The sequence below is a fragment of the Tauraco erythrolophus genome, chromosome 8, assembly GCF_009769465.1.
Source record: "Tauraco erythrolophus isolate bTauEry1 chromosome 8, bTauEry1.pri, whole genome shotgun sequence".
NCBI lineage: Eukaryota > Metazoa > Chordata > Aves > Musophagiformes > Musophagidae > Tauraco > Tauraco erythrolophus.
In genome coordinates, this window is record NC_141472.1 from 2,646,053 (window position 1) to 2,665,783 (window position 19,731).

The window sequence follows — 19,731 nt, forward strand, 5'->3', positions numbered from 1 at the left end:
TGCGATTAGTTTTGCACTACAAGCCCTGGATAGATTCAGAAACTGTTATCATGACTGAAAGGCGGGCAGACGAAATGAAAGGAAATTAAATATTACTGTGAAATTAAACCAAAAGGAAGAAAAAGAAAAGAAGGAAAGAAAAAGCAACTGCTTGGGCTGAAAGCAAAGACAGAAAAGTTGGAGAACACAAAATAGAGCTCTCTAAACATCCAGAAATACTTTTTAAAGGTCTCCAGTAAACACAGGGAATTTAGGAAACTCTGAACATGCTTAACTGCATTCCTTGATGGAAAAAAACACCCAACACTAAGATAAAAGTTCATACTGAAGACTCCACTAGGCTATTTAAAATAGGTGATTTTTCTGAGAAGTCTGAATCAAGAGCAAAAGGGTGTAAATCTTCTAATTTCTCATTACCTAGGAGAAGAAAAATCTCTTTTCCTCATTGTCTTACATCTATTTTTTTTTTTCTTTTTGTGTGTAGAATCTTGTAACCGAGTCAGCAGACAAGGATTTAGGACATCTGAGTTCTTTCCCATCTGTGACACTGATGTCTTGAATGCCTTTGTCAAGTCCCTTTCTGTCTGTACTCTAGGCTCATCCTCTGCAGAAGGTAGCTGGGCAATAAACCTTATTGTCTCCTCGTCTTGGGCTTGAACTCTCTGAGAAATGACTGTCTCTCATGATGAGTTATATATTACCTGACACAAAACAGCCCTCTACCTTCTCTTCACAAATGATGCGATCCTATCCCAGCGACTGTACACCAGCCAGGTCACACTGGTCCTGGACTTCATGCTGATCAAGGCAGAAATCCCATACATCTCAACCAAAACTTGCAATCTCCTGAAGCTGGCTCATCATTAGCTCTTGGGACAAACTCAATGCTTGTAGAAGACTAATGATATGAACATAATGGATACATTTTTCACAATATAGCTAAAGTGGATGTTTTACTGTGACATGTAAAAGTCAAACCAAGTGCTTTTCCTGGTGGATGATCTATTCTTTGAAGCTGAGCAGCTTGATTAAAAAAAACCATGCCAAAACTCCATCCTTTGATGCTGGCTGATGGAAAAGTAGCTACGGATATTGAGACAGACCTGATCCTACAGCGTTACCAACACCTGCAGTTTCACCTTAAGTCAGATGTGATACTACGCTTTCCTTCATCTCCAGCTCCTGAAGCCAGTTGACCAAAGAGAAAAGTTAGCTTGTATGCTTTCTCACCCTCTTCCCCATTCACAAAATACATATCATAAGGTAAATTTAAAGGTCAATTTATCACCTTTGACTCTCCTCATTTGTAAGTGTCTATGATCTGGGGGATCCAGATTCATGATCTTTTTAATTCCTAGGGTTAGAAACACATCAATAGCATAAACTCTGGGGAACCATGCCAATCTCAATGCAGTTTCTTCAGATTAGGACAACTACAACCGATATGAAAAGCTCAGTCATTTTCTTCAAAAAAAACACTTTTATGAACCACCTATGTTGCTACTGGAAATCTTCCACTCTGCTGTTGTTTTAAAATCCAGTGGAGTTAAGACAGCTTTTCTCCCTAAATGTGCTCTTACTTATGTCTTAAATCATTTTGCTGTTCCATCCTGGTGTTTTACTGGAAGAAAACTAACACTATATATGAATCACAGAATAAAGTGCCTCCTACAAGAGACATCACTCTATTAGGAGCACATTCTAAGTGGCGCATTCACTGTGCATTTACTTTTCATTTACAGTATGTGCTCTATACCCAGATCGCTGCCTGTATCAGTTTTTGTTTTCATAACCTATTCCTGACACCTAACAAGAACTGGGAGTGCTGCTCCAGGATTTGGCAAGAAGAAACAGGTTGTGGATAAGCAGGTTTCTCTGACTCACCTACACGGATCAACAAGGAAAAATAAAAGGGAGAGGGTGGAGATTGCAAAGGGAGGAGGAGAAAAAAATAAAAAAGGAGAGAGAGGAGAGTGACGTGTTCCTTTGGATGCGGTGTGTAATGCAGCTGGCAGGCTGCCTGCTCGCCGTGCCACAGAGTTCCAGACATGCCAGTCCAGCTGACTCAGCTCTTCGGAAGAAGGAAAGGGAGGGGAGAAATTTCTCAAACGTTTCTGATATCCGAGGGACAGGGATCGCTAGGCTCTCCTCAAAGACCTTTGAACCCATCTTCCACACCAGGGACTCGAGTGGTGTCCCCAGAGAAGTATTAGAGAAAGGTGCCCACGCAATAACCGTGTGCAGAGCTGCTTGTGCTTGTATCAAATCGTGCCTCTGTGGTTGTTGGAAAATTCAGCAGCACAGTTTCATCCCACAAACCAGAAATGTCAGGCCTCTCCTAGCCAAGGCTGGCTGCTCTCAGACAAGCCACCGTCTCCAAGGAGACGAGCAAAATGCACGCACACGAAGGGTATCCAAGTGAGAGTCAGTCTACGGCCCATGCCGCTTTTCTATATAAAAATTTCATCATCGGATTCTCAGCAGCGTATCCTTTGCATGTGATTTATTTTCTAGGAAAAGCCCAAAGCCCTTAAATAGCCTGGGCTCTGCCTACCTGTGAGACCAGCTCGATGCCACGATACAGCACAGTGCCGTCGGCAGCTCAGAACAGCCCTGCGCCGGGAGACTCTGTGCTGTCCTGCACTTCCACTCCAAACTGAAAAGGCAGGAGGAAGAAAGTACCAATTTCCCAGAAAAAGGGACAGAAACACAGGCTAATGCCCAGACTGTCAGAGTCTCTAATTCTCACCAAAACCAAGCAGACCTCAGCGCTTTGAAGACAAAAGCCATGGTGAACCGGCCCCAAAATTAGCACTAGGATGAGCTTGTGTTAATTTTTCCGGTCAGGATCCTCCCCATGGGCCCTCGACCATCTCAGAGCACGCGGGAGCGTTCACGCCTGTCTCACTGGAAGGGAGGGAAGGGACATGTGCTTGGGGAACATATTCCCCCATCCTCAATACAGTATCCGGCTCTCTGAGCAGGAGGAATCTCCGGACAGCAGCAGCACCCCGGGAAAAGGCTGTTGCCTTGCACTGAAAATCCTCCTGAATTACACTGCCCCCACTGATCCCTCACAGCGCTTCCCAAAGAGGTACGGCGATTCCCATGTATTTAATCCAAAAAGCCCAAACAACCGTTAAGCGGAGGCTGTTCCAAAAGCGAGTGCTTTGCAGCGTACGGATAACAGCGAGGTCAGGGAGCGTCCCAGCCAGGTGCTCCCTGTCGAAGTTTCAATAGCCTGGGCCTCCACGGCATTTCTCCAGCTTCAGGAATGAAGACAAGAGATCTTGTCTCTCTGTTGCAAGGCACGGAGGGAACTTGGGGCACCCTGTCTGAAATCAGCACCGCGCAGTTATGCAAAACATGTGTGCAACTGGCATCTCTTGTGCAATAATCCTGGCTGTAATCGACCTCGCTAACCACTCCAGAAAGGAAGGAGGGGCAGAGGGTGGGGAAAGTTCACACTCAGATCAAATAAAAAAATGGGAAAATATCCAGAGAGCTTTAGTCAGGTAAAAACATAGTTCCCTCTCATGGGAAACCTCCGGGACAAGTTTCCTTGAACTTCACACAGGGTTATAAATAGGAGGAGAGTCACACAGAGTTCAGTAGAGGTTCACTGCAAAAAAATCTAGACATTCTCATTTTCCTTCTTGAGTGATATCCATCAATATCTTAGCTGTAAGCCAATTCATAATTACAGGTTGCTGAGAGCTCAGGAGAATATATCAGTAGCAGCTTTCTGCAGCTCTGCTATGGCATGGTGTTAACTGGCTTATTTTTTTTCCCTTTAGTTTCTCTTGGCTTCCTTTCCAGATGGCAAAAATACCTCTCTTACACCTTATAGCACTCGTATATTATCAAAAATGTCAGTGGCGGTTCTCCATTTCGCACTGCCCCATAAAACAGCTCTGCGATAGCTGTGAAAGATGGCCTCAAACCACCGTTTGATTCCAAGCTCCAGCTTTCTCGGGCTGAAAAGTTTCACAAACTCCTTCAAGAACCAACAAAGGTCAGCTCCAAACGCTGGATCTCCTTTCCTCCAAGGCAATAGGCAAAAGCTTTTTTTGCCCTTGAAAATACTTTTCTCAGGGGGGAAAAGAAACTACCTCACTTTTTTCCTCCTTAGAGCTGCTGTGGTATTTTGCTGCTGAAACAGAGTACGTGCAAGAAGCGGTCTTGGTTTCACTGAAACGTGGCTTTGTCAAGTCAAAACGGTGTTCTATTCTCAAGTGCACGAGAAAGCTCTCAGTCAGCTCTTGGATCTCTGTTCTGCAAAAACCACTGCAGCTACCTCAGAAGGCTGCCTCTGGAGCAGGAGGACTCCTGATGCACTGCACCACGTCCCTCAAGCTTATTCTAATGCAATGAGACACCCAGCTCCCAAAGATGATCTGGAGCTTGGCTGTGCAACGCCTGTGTTTACAGCTGCACCTTAAATTCCGATTTTGTACGTCCACATGCCGATCCGAGCATAAAAATACTGGATTTGTGAAGAAATCCCTTAACTTAAAGGAGCAAAGGGATTACACATCTTTAAAAATCTAAGCTACTAGACCCTTATCTGCCAGCCTGTCCGTAGCAGTTCTAGTGCAGAAAGACAAGTAACTCACAGGAAGCTACCGGAATTTGCAAAGTGGGTCTCATAGGGTTTTTTTCCCATCACTGAAAAATGGGAAACAACGAGGCAACAACACATACCCACTTCACACAGGCTTTGAGCTGATGAAATAGATAGGGTTCATAAAAGAAATAAGATGCAAAAATTGCAGGCTAAGTAGTAAGTCCTTTAGCATTACTGATAATCACCTTACTATTGTGTCTAAGATAATCACGCCGGTATCAGGGTATAATACCTCAGTGGTTATGGTAACAATACAAAGTTATTATTCCTTCCACTTAGTAATTATCTCATTTCACTATTGCACAAAGGCTAAGTAAAACTAAGAAGATAATATGCAATGCTATACAGCAGGGGCACCAGCAGTGCTGGAATACTCTGCTACGTACTCACACGACCTTCGTTGCAGAAATATGCGTGTGTCTTGCAATTGTTTGTGCATCCTGCCCTCTCACCATCAAGAGAAGGTCGAGAAGCGTTCTTTATTTCGATTTCACTGACAGGCAACAGAGGCAGAGATGAGGTTATGAGGTCTGCGTCTGTACTGGCCCGTGTTTCTGAAGCATAAAATGACTTTGCAATTTAGGTCCTTCATAAATGAGTGAATAAGAGTAGCAAAAAAATCCAAAATTAGTAATAAAAAAAGAGACAGGAGGATTGGAAAATACAGACAGACTAGAACAGAATCAATGCCAGACATATGACTACAGCCTATCACAGTGTAAACTGAGCACAGGAATTACTCACAGTCACAGAAGACAGTGTTAGGAAGAGCAATAATCTGCAGCAAAAGAAAGGATAGTTTAGGTTAAATATCAGGATGAGAGGCACAGCTATAAAAAGCAGATGGGAAGTGGAATTGTCTCCCTAGGGAGGTGATAGAAACAGTCTCTCTGGATGTTTAAAAAACAGGTTAGGCATGCTGTTTAGGGCTGCTGCTCTACACGCAGAAGTCTTATCACATTCATCTGCTTTTTCGATGCCAGTGAATCCCACATATAGCACTGTGGCAGAATAAAAGCCCAGAGGAAAAAGAAAGTCACTGTCTCGTTTGCTCCTCCAAAGCAGGACATCTCTCTGGCCTACGAATTGGCAACACCCAGCAGCGAAGTGTCCGTTTCCTCTCCAAACAAGAGCCCAATAGGGCAGGACTAGGTGCTTGGTTCTGGTTGTGTATGGCCTGAGGCAACAAAAAAAGGGACAGAATCTGGGTGATGACACCAGGATGCGAATTGCTAACATGGAGGGGAGACGGAAAACATGCAGAACACTGGACATCAGCAGTCCCGGCCCAAACACACGCTTCCATCTTCGCACAGGCATTCAACAGGAAGAAAGGAACTAGGGGATGATCCCATGTGAATCTTACACCACGATGATGCTGTCTAAACACGGACCTTGTTACCTCTAAGTACTGTGATGCTGTCTGACCTTTATGGATAAGGCGATAGTAAGTTCAGGAGGTCTGAAGAAAGGGGCCAAGGACGCCCCATCCCCTCCTTGTGAGCACCTTGTTGCACTGCAGAACTGAAATCTGCCCTGGGGAAACTTCCCCTCATGGTGAAGCTGCAGTGTTGGGGTATTAGTAATCTTCCCCATTCTGGGATGAAGGACCTCCTGCCTTAACACAAAACTCTTCCTTGCCAGGGGTCCAGAGACTTAACCTGACACCAACTACACAATTCTGCCACCCTGCCTCATTAAGGAGAGGAAACTTGGATGATCAGAGAAAGGAGGAGACAATGCAACCTCCCTCCAGACCTGCTCTCCCCCTTCTCAATGCTGAAGAGCAGAGGACTTGCTGGAAGACCTGCAGGTGGCAGAGACATTGCAAGGCCATGTTCCACTAAGAGATGTAGCAGAAGGCACAAGACTTCTCTCAGATACCACAATAAATCTCAGCACCTACTAATCTTGCTGTGAACCAATATTTAGAACGAGGATACTCCCATGATGTTGATGTCTCTCGTCGCTGCCTGGAAGTTGAGCCAATTCACAGGCAGCCCCCAAGCACTGAAGGAACAGCCCACCTCCTGCTTACAGCAGGGCACCACCCCAAGAAGCAAGGAGCCACGCAGTGGCTGTTCTCCTGTCATCTCAATCACACACCCCAGAGAGGGCGGCAGAGAATGGAAAAAATGCTGATACCCAAACGTAAGAGAGACATTCACGAGGCTGGTGGTACACAGCACATCTGCCTTTGCTCGCCAGGACCACTTCTCCTGTTTCTCTGTCTCATCTGTTGGAAACAGATCTGCTGGGTCAAACAGTCAAAGATTCATCCATAACTACTGCAGATAAGGGGGAATGAATCTTTATGGAATTTCAAGACTTTCAAGAGTCCAACAAGCAAAAAGTGAACACTTCTTGCTTTGGGTGGAACCATATCTTTTCACAAGTTTCCCCGAAAACAAAGCCTAAATGTACTTTTTCCAGAAAGATCATGATCCTACAGCATCTTTAAATCAAAGACAGTTTCTCAGTGATAATTATGATCTGTAGAAGAGGTTTAGCATGACCAAGCTTGTATGCTGAGATAATTCTGAGTATATAAAAGATGATCTTTTCACACTACTTGTCGCAGTAGTGCTCTAGAGGTGAAGAGAACCTCACCACTTCAAGGATGAGGTTCAGATGGGGCTTTAGCAAAGCATCAGATACAAGTTGGCTCTACAGAGGATTAAACTTTAAATAAAGATGCTGAGGGGATGAAAGACCTGGCATACCAAACTCCTACCCTTGTATACATTTTGATCTTACCTTCCAAAAACACATATGCAAACGATATGGAAAGCAGAACACTGGAGATTTTAGACACTCCACAACACAGAGCAAAGGCCTCTAGGTACTGGAAGCATTAATGAGAAAGCAGAGCTGCTGCAAGTATTGTGTACATACTAATAACAGTTTGGAACCTGGAGTCCGATAAGAAAAACACAAAATTATTTTGTGACGAGGTTAATTCCACTGAGTTTAACTGAAACAGCGTAAGAAAACCTGAGAGGAAGAGCAGCTCTGCCTGATTAAATAGAGCTCTAAGTATCAGATCAACAGAATAAATGCCCACCGGCTCATCACAACTGAGGGAAGATGCTGTTTGCTAACCTATTGGCAGAACTGGGATTTGCATGCAAAATATCCCCTCGACTCTTCACGTACTTGCTTCCTTTTTCACAGATAGTATCCTGCTTGTTCACATTTAAATTTTTGTTTTCCCCATTCACAACACATTTCAGTCAGTCCAGCTCAGAGTGTAATGAGAATTTCAGGTCCCAAGATTCTTCTAATTACGATGTTCCCATCCTCAAAAACATGGTTACAGAGTAGATACTGGGCCTTTTGAGAGCAGAGATGTTAATAGTGGTAAAAGTCTCTTCAAGATGAAAAATGCAGTTTAACACATTGACTCTTCATTCCTCTTAATAACAATCCTTGCCACTCTTTCAATAATTCCCATGGGCTTTTGACAGGCAGGACTTCATGCGCAGCACTGTGTTTTTCAGCATTGTGCTTGTTCATCCAATTTTTCAGCTGGACTGTGACACTCACAGGTGGGATGACTCTCCCAAACACGTATTGAGTCAGGCATGTCATCAGAATTAGGGACCAGGTTCCTTCTGCCTCTAAGCACGGTCGCAGCCACAGATATCACTTGTCAGTTCTGCCGACAAACGCCATGCAATTGCAGGCTGTAGGATATCTCAAATGGCTCACCACCCCACTGGAGGAGCTGAGAAGAAAGTCCTTATGGAGAAGAAGAGGTGAGAAAGAGATACTTTCAAACCACGAAACATGGAAAGAATTACCAAACTACCTTTCCATGAATGGAGCATTTAGCTTTTTGATTATCTTGTGCACGGTGCACAGTTTGCTAAAACTGTGCTTTGGGGAGTTTTTGCCTGAGCCTTTCTTTTCAAAACAAATGCTTCACTGCTTTTCTTTTGCAAATAAAATGACACCATTAGTTCAGTGCAATTGAAGAGCTGGGCAGTAACAAATGACATGCAGCAGCAATGCAGGAGGAAGGGGAGGGAAGCAAATACTTGTTAAAAGTAGAAAACGGGAAAGAAAAAAAAAGCATTTTTTAAATAGGAAAGAAGTAGCTTGGAAACAAATTTTAAAATGTATCATGAGGAAAGGCTTCTGTGACAGGAAAAATAATGATCTGACTACCCGTTTTTTTAGGAAAAAATAGACGGTAAAACTGCTTTCATACATGAATAACACTTATATACTCCCACAGTAAGGGAATGTGATCGAAGTTGCCAAGAGAAAAATAAGGAAATTCCAGAATCAATGTTGCCCGAGAAGGCTTCATGTGGCCAGTTCGTGTGTATGCATGATGAGACAGTCTTTTAATTAAGAAAAAAAAAAAAAAAAAAAAAAAAAATTACAAAATGCTTTGCCCACAGGACCATCCTTGTTTAGTGCAAAGGATGGATGGATGGTTCTCACTTAATAAAAACCTATCCTGTGTTTTGTTTTCCCCTTAGCAAGTGATCCTATCCGTCATTTACGGCTTACTGCCCAAGCCCTGCTCGGAAAACTAATGCACAAATGTTTTCTACGGGCTGTTCCAGATTGCTCATCGCTGCAGCCTTGATTTTAAGAACTATCAAAGCATTTATGTTCACAATAGCATTATGAGGGGAGGGCTGACTTGGCTCCATTTTAGACACAAGAGAAATTCATGTCAAAACAGAACTGCTAATTTTACGTGCCCATCTGAAGCTGCCTGGCTCTTCAGGGTAAAGCGGCACCAGGTTGTACGTCATATCTTTTGAAGTACAAAGGTCAACGTCGAGGTGCTTTAACCATCAGATTGATCTGTCAGATCAACTGTCTTCCTTAAAACGTCTCGCTTTTGTACATTAATTGCCTACAGTAGAATTAGTCTCATCTGGTTTGTATCTGCCTTTTTTCTCATAGAATGGTTTGGGTTGGAAGGGACCTCAAAGATCATCTAGTTCCAACCCCCCTGCCATGGGCAGGGACACCCTCCACTACACCAGGTTGCCCAAAGCCTCATCCAACCTGGCCTTGAACACTTCCAGGGATGGGGCAGCCACGGCTTCTCTGGGCAACCTGTTCCAGTGCCTCACCACCCTCAGAAGGAAGAATTCTCGTTGAGCAATTCTAGAGATGATGGAAAAAACGGACACGTCTCAGGATGAGATAGCAGGTACTCTGTGACTGCCATCGAGAGATTAGCTTTGCCTGAATGTTCTCCTCTTTAAAAACAGCAAAAGTTAGGCAAGGCAAAGCCAATCCCCACTGGTTTGTCAAGCGCATCCTGCAGGAGGGGGCTACCAACTTTCGCCCCAGTCCTCCACAGCCTGTCTTTACACTTCTGTCCTGGAAGCCCAGTTGGGCACCTCCCCTGTATTATCAGTGTGGTGGAACTATGGAGTTAGTTCTGAAAACAACATCTGAAAGTCCTGTAAGTACCTGGAGGCTCATGCCCACTCTTAGTGTAATTCTGTGCATGAATCTCTCCCCAGGCATTATCCTACTGATATCCTGAAGGCATCGTTATATTCCTGAAATCAAAGAAGCTGCATGTGGGAGGAAAATACAGACACAAAGTTCATCAGAACTCCGTATGTCAGTAAAAGGTAAATAATTGCAGGAGTAAATCCCTGCAAGATAAGTCCTTAATTGTTTAGGGTTAAACAGCAGCAGCATTACAGATGCCGAGTAATATTTTGGTAACCGCTCATCCTGGGAACACTTATATAATAAGATATTATTCTGCACAAGAAGGGGAGCAAAATGTGGACTGCGATGCCTAGAAACATTTCCAAATAAATATGAAATAATATTAAAAAGCACAAACAACAACAAAAAAAATCCATCCAAAGCAAGGGAAAAGAAAAAAAAAGAGAAGCTATCATGAATTATTTTTTGTTAATAGTAGTTTCAGTTACTACCTCTGAGATGCTTCTGCTAATTTCTGTTTGCAATTATATTTCCTTATTTTTTCACCTTTCCTGTCTTACTGTATGAAAACCCTGCACTAAGCACAGGAAAAATTGACTAATTGGTAGTACTGAGAGGGTGGAACTGACTAAGTAGCGACACAAACAAAGTGCTTTCAAATTCACAGATCAAACTAGCTGGGAGGAAAAAACACAAAAAAATTCTTCAATTCCTTTCTTGCACACTCTGCCTTCCATAAAAAACGAGTAGTTTAAAACCTTCTTGGAAAGCAAAAAGATTGGGGTTTTTTTTGATTAATAGCACTCTCTTATTTGAGGAGGAAAAGGACATACAACATGAAAGAGGAAATCGGTCTTACATTTATGAAGTCTTGTGCCAGGTTCTCAGCTGGTGTGAAACAGCAGTACTTTCCTTGCTCAGGGGATGTCATTCCAATCTATATCAGCTGAGGATCTGACCTAAAGAGCTTTCCTCTTATAAATATAAAAACCTAGACTTACCTCAATTGAGACATTAAGGGTACCAGATTGAAACTGGATTGAAGTCTCATATTTTGAAAGAGTTTTCAACCTCTTCTTTCTATATTTTATCTGATAGCCTCTTTTACGGTCAGAAATAGCAGAAGATGTAAACATTCAGTGAAGTTTACTAGATTTGCTATACCTTCAAGGTGTACTTACAGATTTGATACGTGTTTTACTAAAGAAGAAAGTGCTTGTGTAGCACACTGATATGAAACTGTCTAATGTCTCCAGGGAACATCTACCTATCTTCTCCATGAACCAGGTTCACGTACGCACCCATGAACCAACCAAGCTTGCCTATATGACAGGGACAAAAAGACACCTTAACTTTCATGCTCATGTTCAGATTGGCATTCCACCTTTGCGTAGGTGGGTACCAGGTTTTAAGGCAACATCTCAGGTTTTTAACTCTTCACCTGCAAGTGCTACTCCAAGCATTGCCTTGGAGAGTATTGTGGGACCACTTGTCTGCTCCTGCTGGCCCTCTGCTGAAAACTGTTGTAGCTGACTGCTCAGACAGGTGACACTTTCTCCACTGAAAATAAAACGTAAAATTACAAATTGAGCTCAGCTAAGCCAGGTAGGAAAGGAGCACCAAGGGAACTCACGTGCCTAAGCAGCTTCAGTGCCTTCTGAAAATCCCACTTTTACATTTCATCCTCTGCAAAAAGCAGAGACATCGGCCGTGTACTTTCACACAGGAATAACAAACGATCTCTATCAATGGCTGTATCTAGGTAACAAAATCTATATTCATATTATGGAAACAATCTTCAACCACAACGTTCATGTTTTGTAATGTCACAACTCCCTTTTTGATTTTAATTGTGAATATTTTTATCGTGTTTTCTTTTTTACTAAATTTCAAGTTGAAACTACGGTTTATGGTCAGACGTGTGAAAATCGCACCTCGCAGTTCCACAGACATTTTTCCCTTCTGACTTTCGGACCAAATCCTCTCAGCTGACAACTCTCAAGCAGTTCTCTCGCAGTCCAGTCCCACACTTGCACTCCCTTGGAAGCTCATGCAGTGTGTTCGCATCAATACAGCCTCCTGCGTACTCCAAAGTCTACATGGAGAAGCTTCCTAGCTTATCCTTTCTGATTCTTGGAAGCATCAAGGCAACTCGGTGTCTTAAGACCAACCTAATGCTCATAAAACGGAAACTTCTACTAAAACAAGGCTGACCCTGTAGAAGAAGAGACGCGTATAAAGAGTGAGGAAGCTCCATGATAGATTGGATATTAGGAAAAAATTTTTTACCATGCGAGTTGTAGAACACTGGAACAGGTTGCCCAGAGAGGTGGTGGATGCTCCATCCCTGGAGACGTTCAAGGCCAGGTTGGACGAGGCCCTGAGCAACCTGATCTAGTTGGAGATATCCCTGTTCCTTGCAGGGGGGTTGGACTAGATGACCTTTGAAGGTCCCTTCCAGCCCTAACCATTCTATGATTCTATGATCACATTTTCACAGGCAGAGTTTCTGTCCGCAGCTGCACTTTCAACCACTGTGTTTCAGTAGTCACACATTTGCTAACACCTCAGAAAAGTTCATCTGTAATGCTGTCACTTGTAACCAGCCCAATTATCCCTGCTCATTCAACAATGAAAAAACAGTCTCCTATAAATGGCCCAGACACAAAAGTTGAACATCTTGGGAGATAAAAAATGCAGCAGGTTAAGGTCTTACTCAAGAGTCCTACACAAATGAGTAAGCGGGCAGAATGCAGCCCCTTGGTGTAGAGTACAGGGACTAGAAACGCGTCTGAGTTTGATCATCGGGGCTACCAACGCGGCTACTAACACGCAGTTATGCGACGGGTATTTCTTTAGAACGTATCCAGAAACTATATCAAGCAGACTTGATGTAGACATAATGCTATCAAGTAGCAAGGCAAGGCAAACCCAATGTCTCTCTGCCACCTTCTACTCTAGCCTGAGTGCTGTGACTGCCATGAATTAGGACATTACGGCAAGATGTAACTGAATCAAAAATGCAATTAGGAGATCTTTGAGACAAACAACTATGAATTCTATCAGCATACAGCATTTATTAGCTGAAGAAATGGGCATGCACTGCAAACCAGGCTTCCAAGAGCACACAGTTATTCTTTTCATCTTCGGAATTTCACAGCCACTTTGGGGCTGAGAGTGTCAACACAATCTGCCAGTGAAGCCTGGATACACCCAAGGAGATATTCAAAGGGAAACGTGATAGCATCAGCAGAGGAGCTCAGTTACACAAAAGGAGAGGTGTGGCTGAACCACAACTTTTCTGATTCACATCAAGGCTTTCCCAAAGTTCAGAGCTGCGCCATCTGAAGAGGATGGTACAGACCCAGGGCCACCAGGAACACACGGTTACTTTCACAACCTGCTTCACTTGAACGGCAATGACAAAGGAAAAAGCAAGAGGAAGGAGAAGACAAGGCAGGCTCACCAGAGTGCGTCCTGAGGTGTCCCGTGAGGGCGTCCCTCCGTCGGCAGGCATAGCTGCAGAAGGGACATTTGAACGGTTTCTCCCCAGAGTGCAACTTGATGTGCCTCAGCAGGTTCCCCTTCTGGGTAAAAGAAGCTCCACACTGGTTACAGTGGAAGGGGCGTTCACCTGGAAGGGAAATGGAAGGGAAAGAGTTGTCAAGAAACATCATAAGATGCACAGAGCCCGTTATCCCACTCTTTGTAACACTGCCATCTTACATAGGTACGGTCCCCACTACTGTCATCTCACTTGCTAAAGTCAGAGACCTTTTGCACAAGGAGTAAAGCCTCCAGTAGTGATTTGGGGCTCTTCCCTTCTGCAGCCTCAGCTTGAGATGATAAATGCAGTCTGATTTCATACAGCTCTCTACCTTGGAGGTTTTAGCCTTCCTAAAAGACGAGCTCTGCTGAAAATTTAGATCCATAACCATGGCTTCGTGGTATTTATCTCTGGTTTTACACTTATTTTTAGCATGATTCCAATCCATATGAGTATTTAGAACCGATTGTAACAATTGGACTTGGACAGATGTTAAGGTCTTTGCTTCAAACCAAATCTTTTGCTTATATTGGATTTTAATTGAAATCCCTTTTTGAAGGCTGCTTTGCCTTGCTAGAGCAGCGTGAAGAGAATCAGCGCAAGTGAGGATCAGGCCTACAAACTTTGGGCAGTAGCAAACACCGAGAAAAATCTTATGCCATTAAACTGTGAAATAAGCAAATTTGTGTTCTACACAAAACTAAGTGAAAAGACTTGTTCAATGAAAATAAACAAATAAATTAACAGAAACTCTACATACCTTCACCCTCTCCCTTCACCCCATGCATTCACACACACATACAAAACTTATTTTGATGTTAATCCTGAACAGCGCAGATTGGGTCCATAACAACAAAACAACAACAATTTTTATTATTATTTAGAGGAAAACCCTTGACAAACTCACACAGGTTTTGTGAAATATCATCAAAACCATACTCTAAGTCAACATTTGTTGAGGACACTCAATCTGTTCCAGCATTCTTGGGCAGGCAGTCAGCTCTAATCATGTCCCACTGGGTACAGCGCAACTCAACAGGGCACAAGCATATACCCGTGCTGGCCACTTGTCTAAGCACTTTTCTGCAGCTGGGCTCTAGATGTTGAAATGTTTTCACCAACAAGGGCCCCAGTTCAACAAGGTCTTGAACATCTGATTTCAGATGTAAGGGGTCTCATTCATTTTTTTCAGTGTATCACCTATTACAGGAGCCTTGGTCAAATCCTGGTGGGACCTTCTGAGGTTGAATTCACTGGCCTGAAGCACAGTTCTCATGAAAAACAAACATGTTCTTTCATCTGTCACATCTCTCCAAAGCCTTTTTCAATTGCTTTAAAATGATTACTCCCTTGCTGGACAAAATTAATGCTATGTTTTTACCACAGCAGTTCATGTGTCTAGTGTAAAGTCCAACATACTGTTGATTCAAATGGAAAGAGGAGGAGGAAGAGACCTCTTACAGATGTCCGCTAGCTATTCTTGTTTCAGTGGTTTAAATCACTGCCAGCTTTACAGTCCTACCAGGAGGGCAGCAGAAGGCAGGCATGGAATATATATGCCATTCCCCTGCCACTTCACTTCACATGCATGAGCTGGAAATTACATCTGAAACCACTGCAGATGAGCTGAAGAAGATACTAAGGCTCCTACAATCTTGCCAACAATGTTATGGAGTAATGATTAAAAAAAAAAAAATAAAATCAGGGCATAAAGCTCTTCTTCCAATATGCTGAACACAAGCTCATCAGAATTGATAAGAAGTTTGTGGTTTCCCTTTTAAACTCCCACACTATACACTTAGAGGATCTGATTAGCCATTATCTTCTTTTATATCATTTCAAAATGTCCATAACAGAGATATGCAAAGAGACTGCAGTAGAAAAATACATGGCTTATTTTTCTTTTCTGTTTTGCTTTCGCTGTCTGAGAAAAAAGGCAAAACCCCTTCCTTTGACACGTTTCTCAGTATTCAGGAATGATAGCTTCAGTTTCAGGATGACAACATTAAAGAAGATAGCGAGTTTCTTACCAAGTCTACAATTTTTCCTTTTACTCCTGCTGTATTTAAAACTACGCAATCTGTGTGTTTTACCCACTACATCACCCACCTATCTTTGATATTCTGGAGGCCACACGTGAGCAGTTACTATTCCTCGATAAACTGGCAGCTGAAGAGATGCTGAAAGCCTTTGGTCAGGAATTCAAACAATCCCTGCACTAAAGTTCAGTGGCAAAGATGACCTGAAAACTACTCACCACAAAGTCCCCGATAGTCTGCTCCTCTCTGGCAACAGGCACAATCTACTACAACAGCACGTTTTACCTTAAACAACCTTTGTATCTATTTAAAGCTAGCAGGAATTCATTTTTCCTGCTGGCTTAATTCCGGGTAAATAACTGCTTTGATCTGTTTATTATGCTTTTGTCCAATCATTTGATTCCTGCTCCTTGTTTAAGCCCCAGGCTTGTAGGATGACCATAATTTTAGTCACACCTTCACGCTATCGATTAGCAGCTTTTACATTTAGCACAGCTAATCTGAGAGACAATTATCCAATAGAAGGGTGCACGAAAAAAAAAAAAGAAAGAACTGAATAATAAGATTCTGCTGGTTTTCCAAGAAGTCTGTTCCAGATACCAGCAAACCAGCCTTCTTTATCACTTCAGTGCCTGGAGAACTCTGTTTTCTAATTATTTTTCCTGCTTCCTTTTCCTAGTAGGTTTGTAAGCAATTCTCCAGTGTTATTCTTTCCTAATAGCAAAATAACAACCTTGACATCCTTATTCACTTCCCTTCCACTTCTGCGAAAGGTAAAAGTTTTTATTCATAAGCTGAAATCAATCACACTTCAAACTAAACACCGACTCATGAGAAGTCCTTACCTAAATACGTTTCTTCTCTACATGGCAATTCCTGACTGTTTTTCAAAAATGTTTTCCTATCTTTGGGGGTGATGGCAGCACAGACACACCAGAACCTATGGATGTATTAAACAAGTGGCGTGCATGACTACAAAAGGCTACTGCTAACAGCAAGCATGGTGTGTATTTCACACTTAAAGCTACCTCTGTATTTACTGTTTGACTCTATACTCACACTGATTCATTAAAATAAGAATTCCTTATAAGGAGGACATGTACTGGAATGCGACTAAGCAAGCTTTTTGCTTTTCAACACTGGAAACTACATGACTGCAAAATATTTTTCGTCGACCTTAAATATCAAACCTTTTCTCTATTTTTGAGCTAAATCAGGGCAGAAAAAACTCAAAGCTTAGCGATTAAAAAAAAAAGTTTCTGAGTGGGAAGAGGGGGGGGAACAGCTAACCAAACAAAAAAAAAAAGACGCTTCTCGCTTCTTTTCAACTCTAGATTTAAGATCTAAAGCCAGACAAAACCAAGAATGCCTAAAAAGCCTTGCTCTCCAGCACGGGGAATTTAATTATCTAAAGTTACTTCAGGAATGGACAAGGTAAGCCAGAGCTGACTATTACCTTTCATAAAGGCTTAGTAAGAGGTGCTTGTGCCAGGGAACGGCCCATAGAATTGAAGTAAATTAATAAATAAATATATCCACAGAGTTTTATCATTTTACAGTTAAATAAAGTATGAATTAAAAGGTATGGTTTCGAATATTTACTTCTGAATTACAGCAAAATACTGCTGAAACTTCACAGTTCATTAACATGCATCCATTACAGCTACGTCTCCTCCAGGAAAAATAATAATGAAATATTACTGCTCTTTAGCTGCGCCAGTATCTAAAGTACACAAGTTAACTTGCTATTGTGTAAACAAATAGTGAGATGAAAGGTGAAGTGGACCAACAGAGTCAGGGTTATTAGCAAGACCTGGTCCTTTCATAAGCATCTTTACTACACAGCAGCTGGCTGGAGACCTCACAGCACACGCTACGAACGCTGTCTGGCTGATACAACCTGAAACCAAGTAAATGAACTGATTAACTTCCTACTAATAGCTTTCATGTTTTACCGTGTACGGATCAAATGTTATTGCAAAAAGCAAACCAACTCCTTTTTCTGCTTAATTGGAAGCTTCCCTGCACAATAACTCTCCTTTACCGCCTCAGCACGGAAGTGCTGCGCAGAAGTTTCGGTATGAGTTATCCTTCTTCGAATCTCGCACCGGTGCAAAATACATCAGTGATATATTCTGTATCAAAACAGAAATTTAACCGAGGACAAAGAGCCCACAGACCTCGCAACCAAGGAGACTTAGATTTTCATTACCCTTGGCTGGTAACTTTTGTCTCTTTCAAAAAAATCAAACGCAGCGACTCACAAAATAATAGATAATAATGTTCTCGTTAACAGTGAGGCCTGGTTATTTCTACAGCAGTGCTCAGGTCCCTTCCTGGGAATGTTTTAATAACTTTTTTTAAAAAAAAAAAACACCTCTGGTTTTAAAGTCTCTTCCCAAGAAAAGAAAAGCCAGGACAGAGCCTTTCTAAATAGAAGAACTAGGTCCAGCGGGACTACATTTAACATCTGTCCTGGTTAAATGTATGTCTAAGATCTCACCCTTTTTTTGTTTAGCATGTACTTTTGATATGTCAAGGACAGCTTAGGTACTTCTCAAACAGGATTTCTTTTTTTTTTAATCTCTTAATGCAAAATTACTATCCCCATGCTGCCATCAGAAAGTATTTGCTCATACTAATAATACTGATTTTTCACCGTTTCATAGTAGGTTTTTTTGTTAACATTCAGCTAAAATGAAGCATTTCTCTTGATCCATCAGATGCTGCAACTGCTCTTGATTCTGCTCTGTCCCAGGAGCACAAACGACGTACTAGTTGTGCTACCAACACACTGACAGGCAGCGAGTTGCAACCTGCCTTTACCCCAGCGAAATGCAGAGCGGCAGACTTTGCTGTATTTCTGTATTTGTTGCTCTGGGGACTATCTAGCCTGCATAACTACTTGCTGTTCTATCAGATTCACTGGACGGGCTGCATATCACTTGAAATCAGTGCTTTCACTAGGTTTTTTTGTTGGGAAAAACCTACTTCCAGATAGGGCAATTTATTATAAAACAGTAGTGACAAATCTCTCATGAAAAATTTCTGGGAAAACCTGGGTGATTTCCAAGTGTCCTCCGTACAGAAATCCATGACTGCATGCTTTAGAGCGAAAAATCCTTTAAGTGAACTGGTAAAATATCAGAAAAGTTTAGTTACAGAGTACTGTAAGTAAAACACACCCTTATGCAGAGAGCGATTTCAAAAAAATCTAACCTCTCCTTCCTAACGCTTAAGTAGAAAATGAAAATTTAGATTTAAGGACCTAAGTAGAAACCATCACTTGTAGAAATTCGGCCCCACAATTTTTGATTCCGTGCCAAGTTGATTCATATTGCAAGAGGTAGGAGCCTGCACTAGGTTACAAATTACAAATTAAACCAAATAAAACCTTTCTACTAGATGAAAAAGACAGGCAGCCCAACAGAGTTAATTGTAATGTGTTAATATGAACATTTGTTTAATTTTTTCCTGGTTAGCTTCTTTAGGCATAGAAGTCTTTTATACTGAACAGCACGGTCAGTTTTTTCCTAATTTATTAATTGTGCACCAAAAACTTGAACTCTGCATGAAAAAAAATTAAATAGCATTCGGAGTTCCAGTGTTGCGTATGTTCGGTTACAACGCTATGGATGCTAAAGCAGAAATTGAACATTTCCCTCATGGGCATATAACATATCTCATTTCACTGACTTTATGGTACTGCAAGCAAAAGATTTGAGACCCTCCTGTGGTTAGCACCCCAAAAAAGCCTAAAAATAACCTATCAGTGGGTCTAAGCGAGAAGGGGGCAAGACTGCTACCCCTGCTGCATCATGCCCTGCACCCGGAGACCCCCGCCGCGTCCACACAGAGAAAGCATTTAACCTCCAGGTGTTCTTAAAACAAAAAGGATGATCTCAACCCTCCCTTAGAATTAAAAAGTGTTTCAGAATCCAGCGGCGGTCCACATAAAGGACTGGACTTTATGGTGGAGAAAACCCACAACTCACAGTGCAAGGGAGAACCACACCTGGACCTCGCAGATCACAGAGGCAGCAGCACGGCTGCACCAGTAAACTCTTTCTGCTTTGCCAAAA

General features: G+C 42.3%; 1 protein-coding gene across 4 annotated transcripts in view; it reads right to left on the reverse strand.

Moving 5' to 3' along the window:
• The window catches only part of IKZF2 (IKAROS family zinc finger 2), a 109,061-nt gene that overhangs the window by 25,101 nt on the left and 64,229 nt on the right, over window positions 1–19,731 (reverse strand). For all 4 annotated transcript variants that reach the window (XM_009990826.2, XM_086615358.1, XM_009990827.2 and 1 more), the window contains exon 4: window positions 13,530–13,697. In XM_009990826.2, coding sequence (XP_009989128.2) covers window positions 13,530–13,697 — 168 coding nt within the window. The remainder of the gene's footprint in view (window positions 1–13,529; window positions 13,698–19,731) is intronic.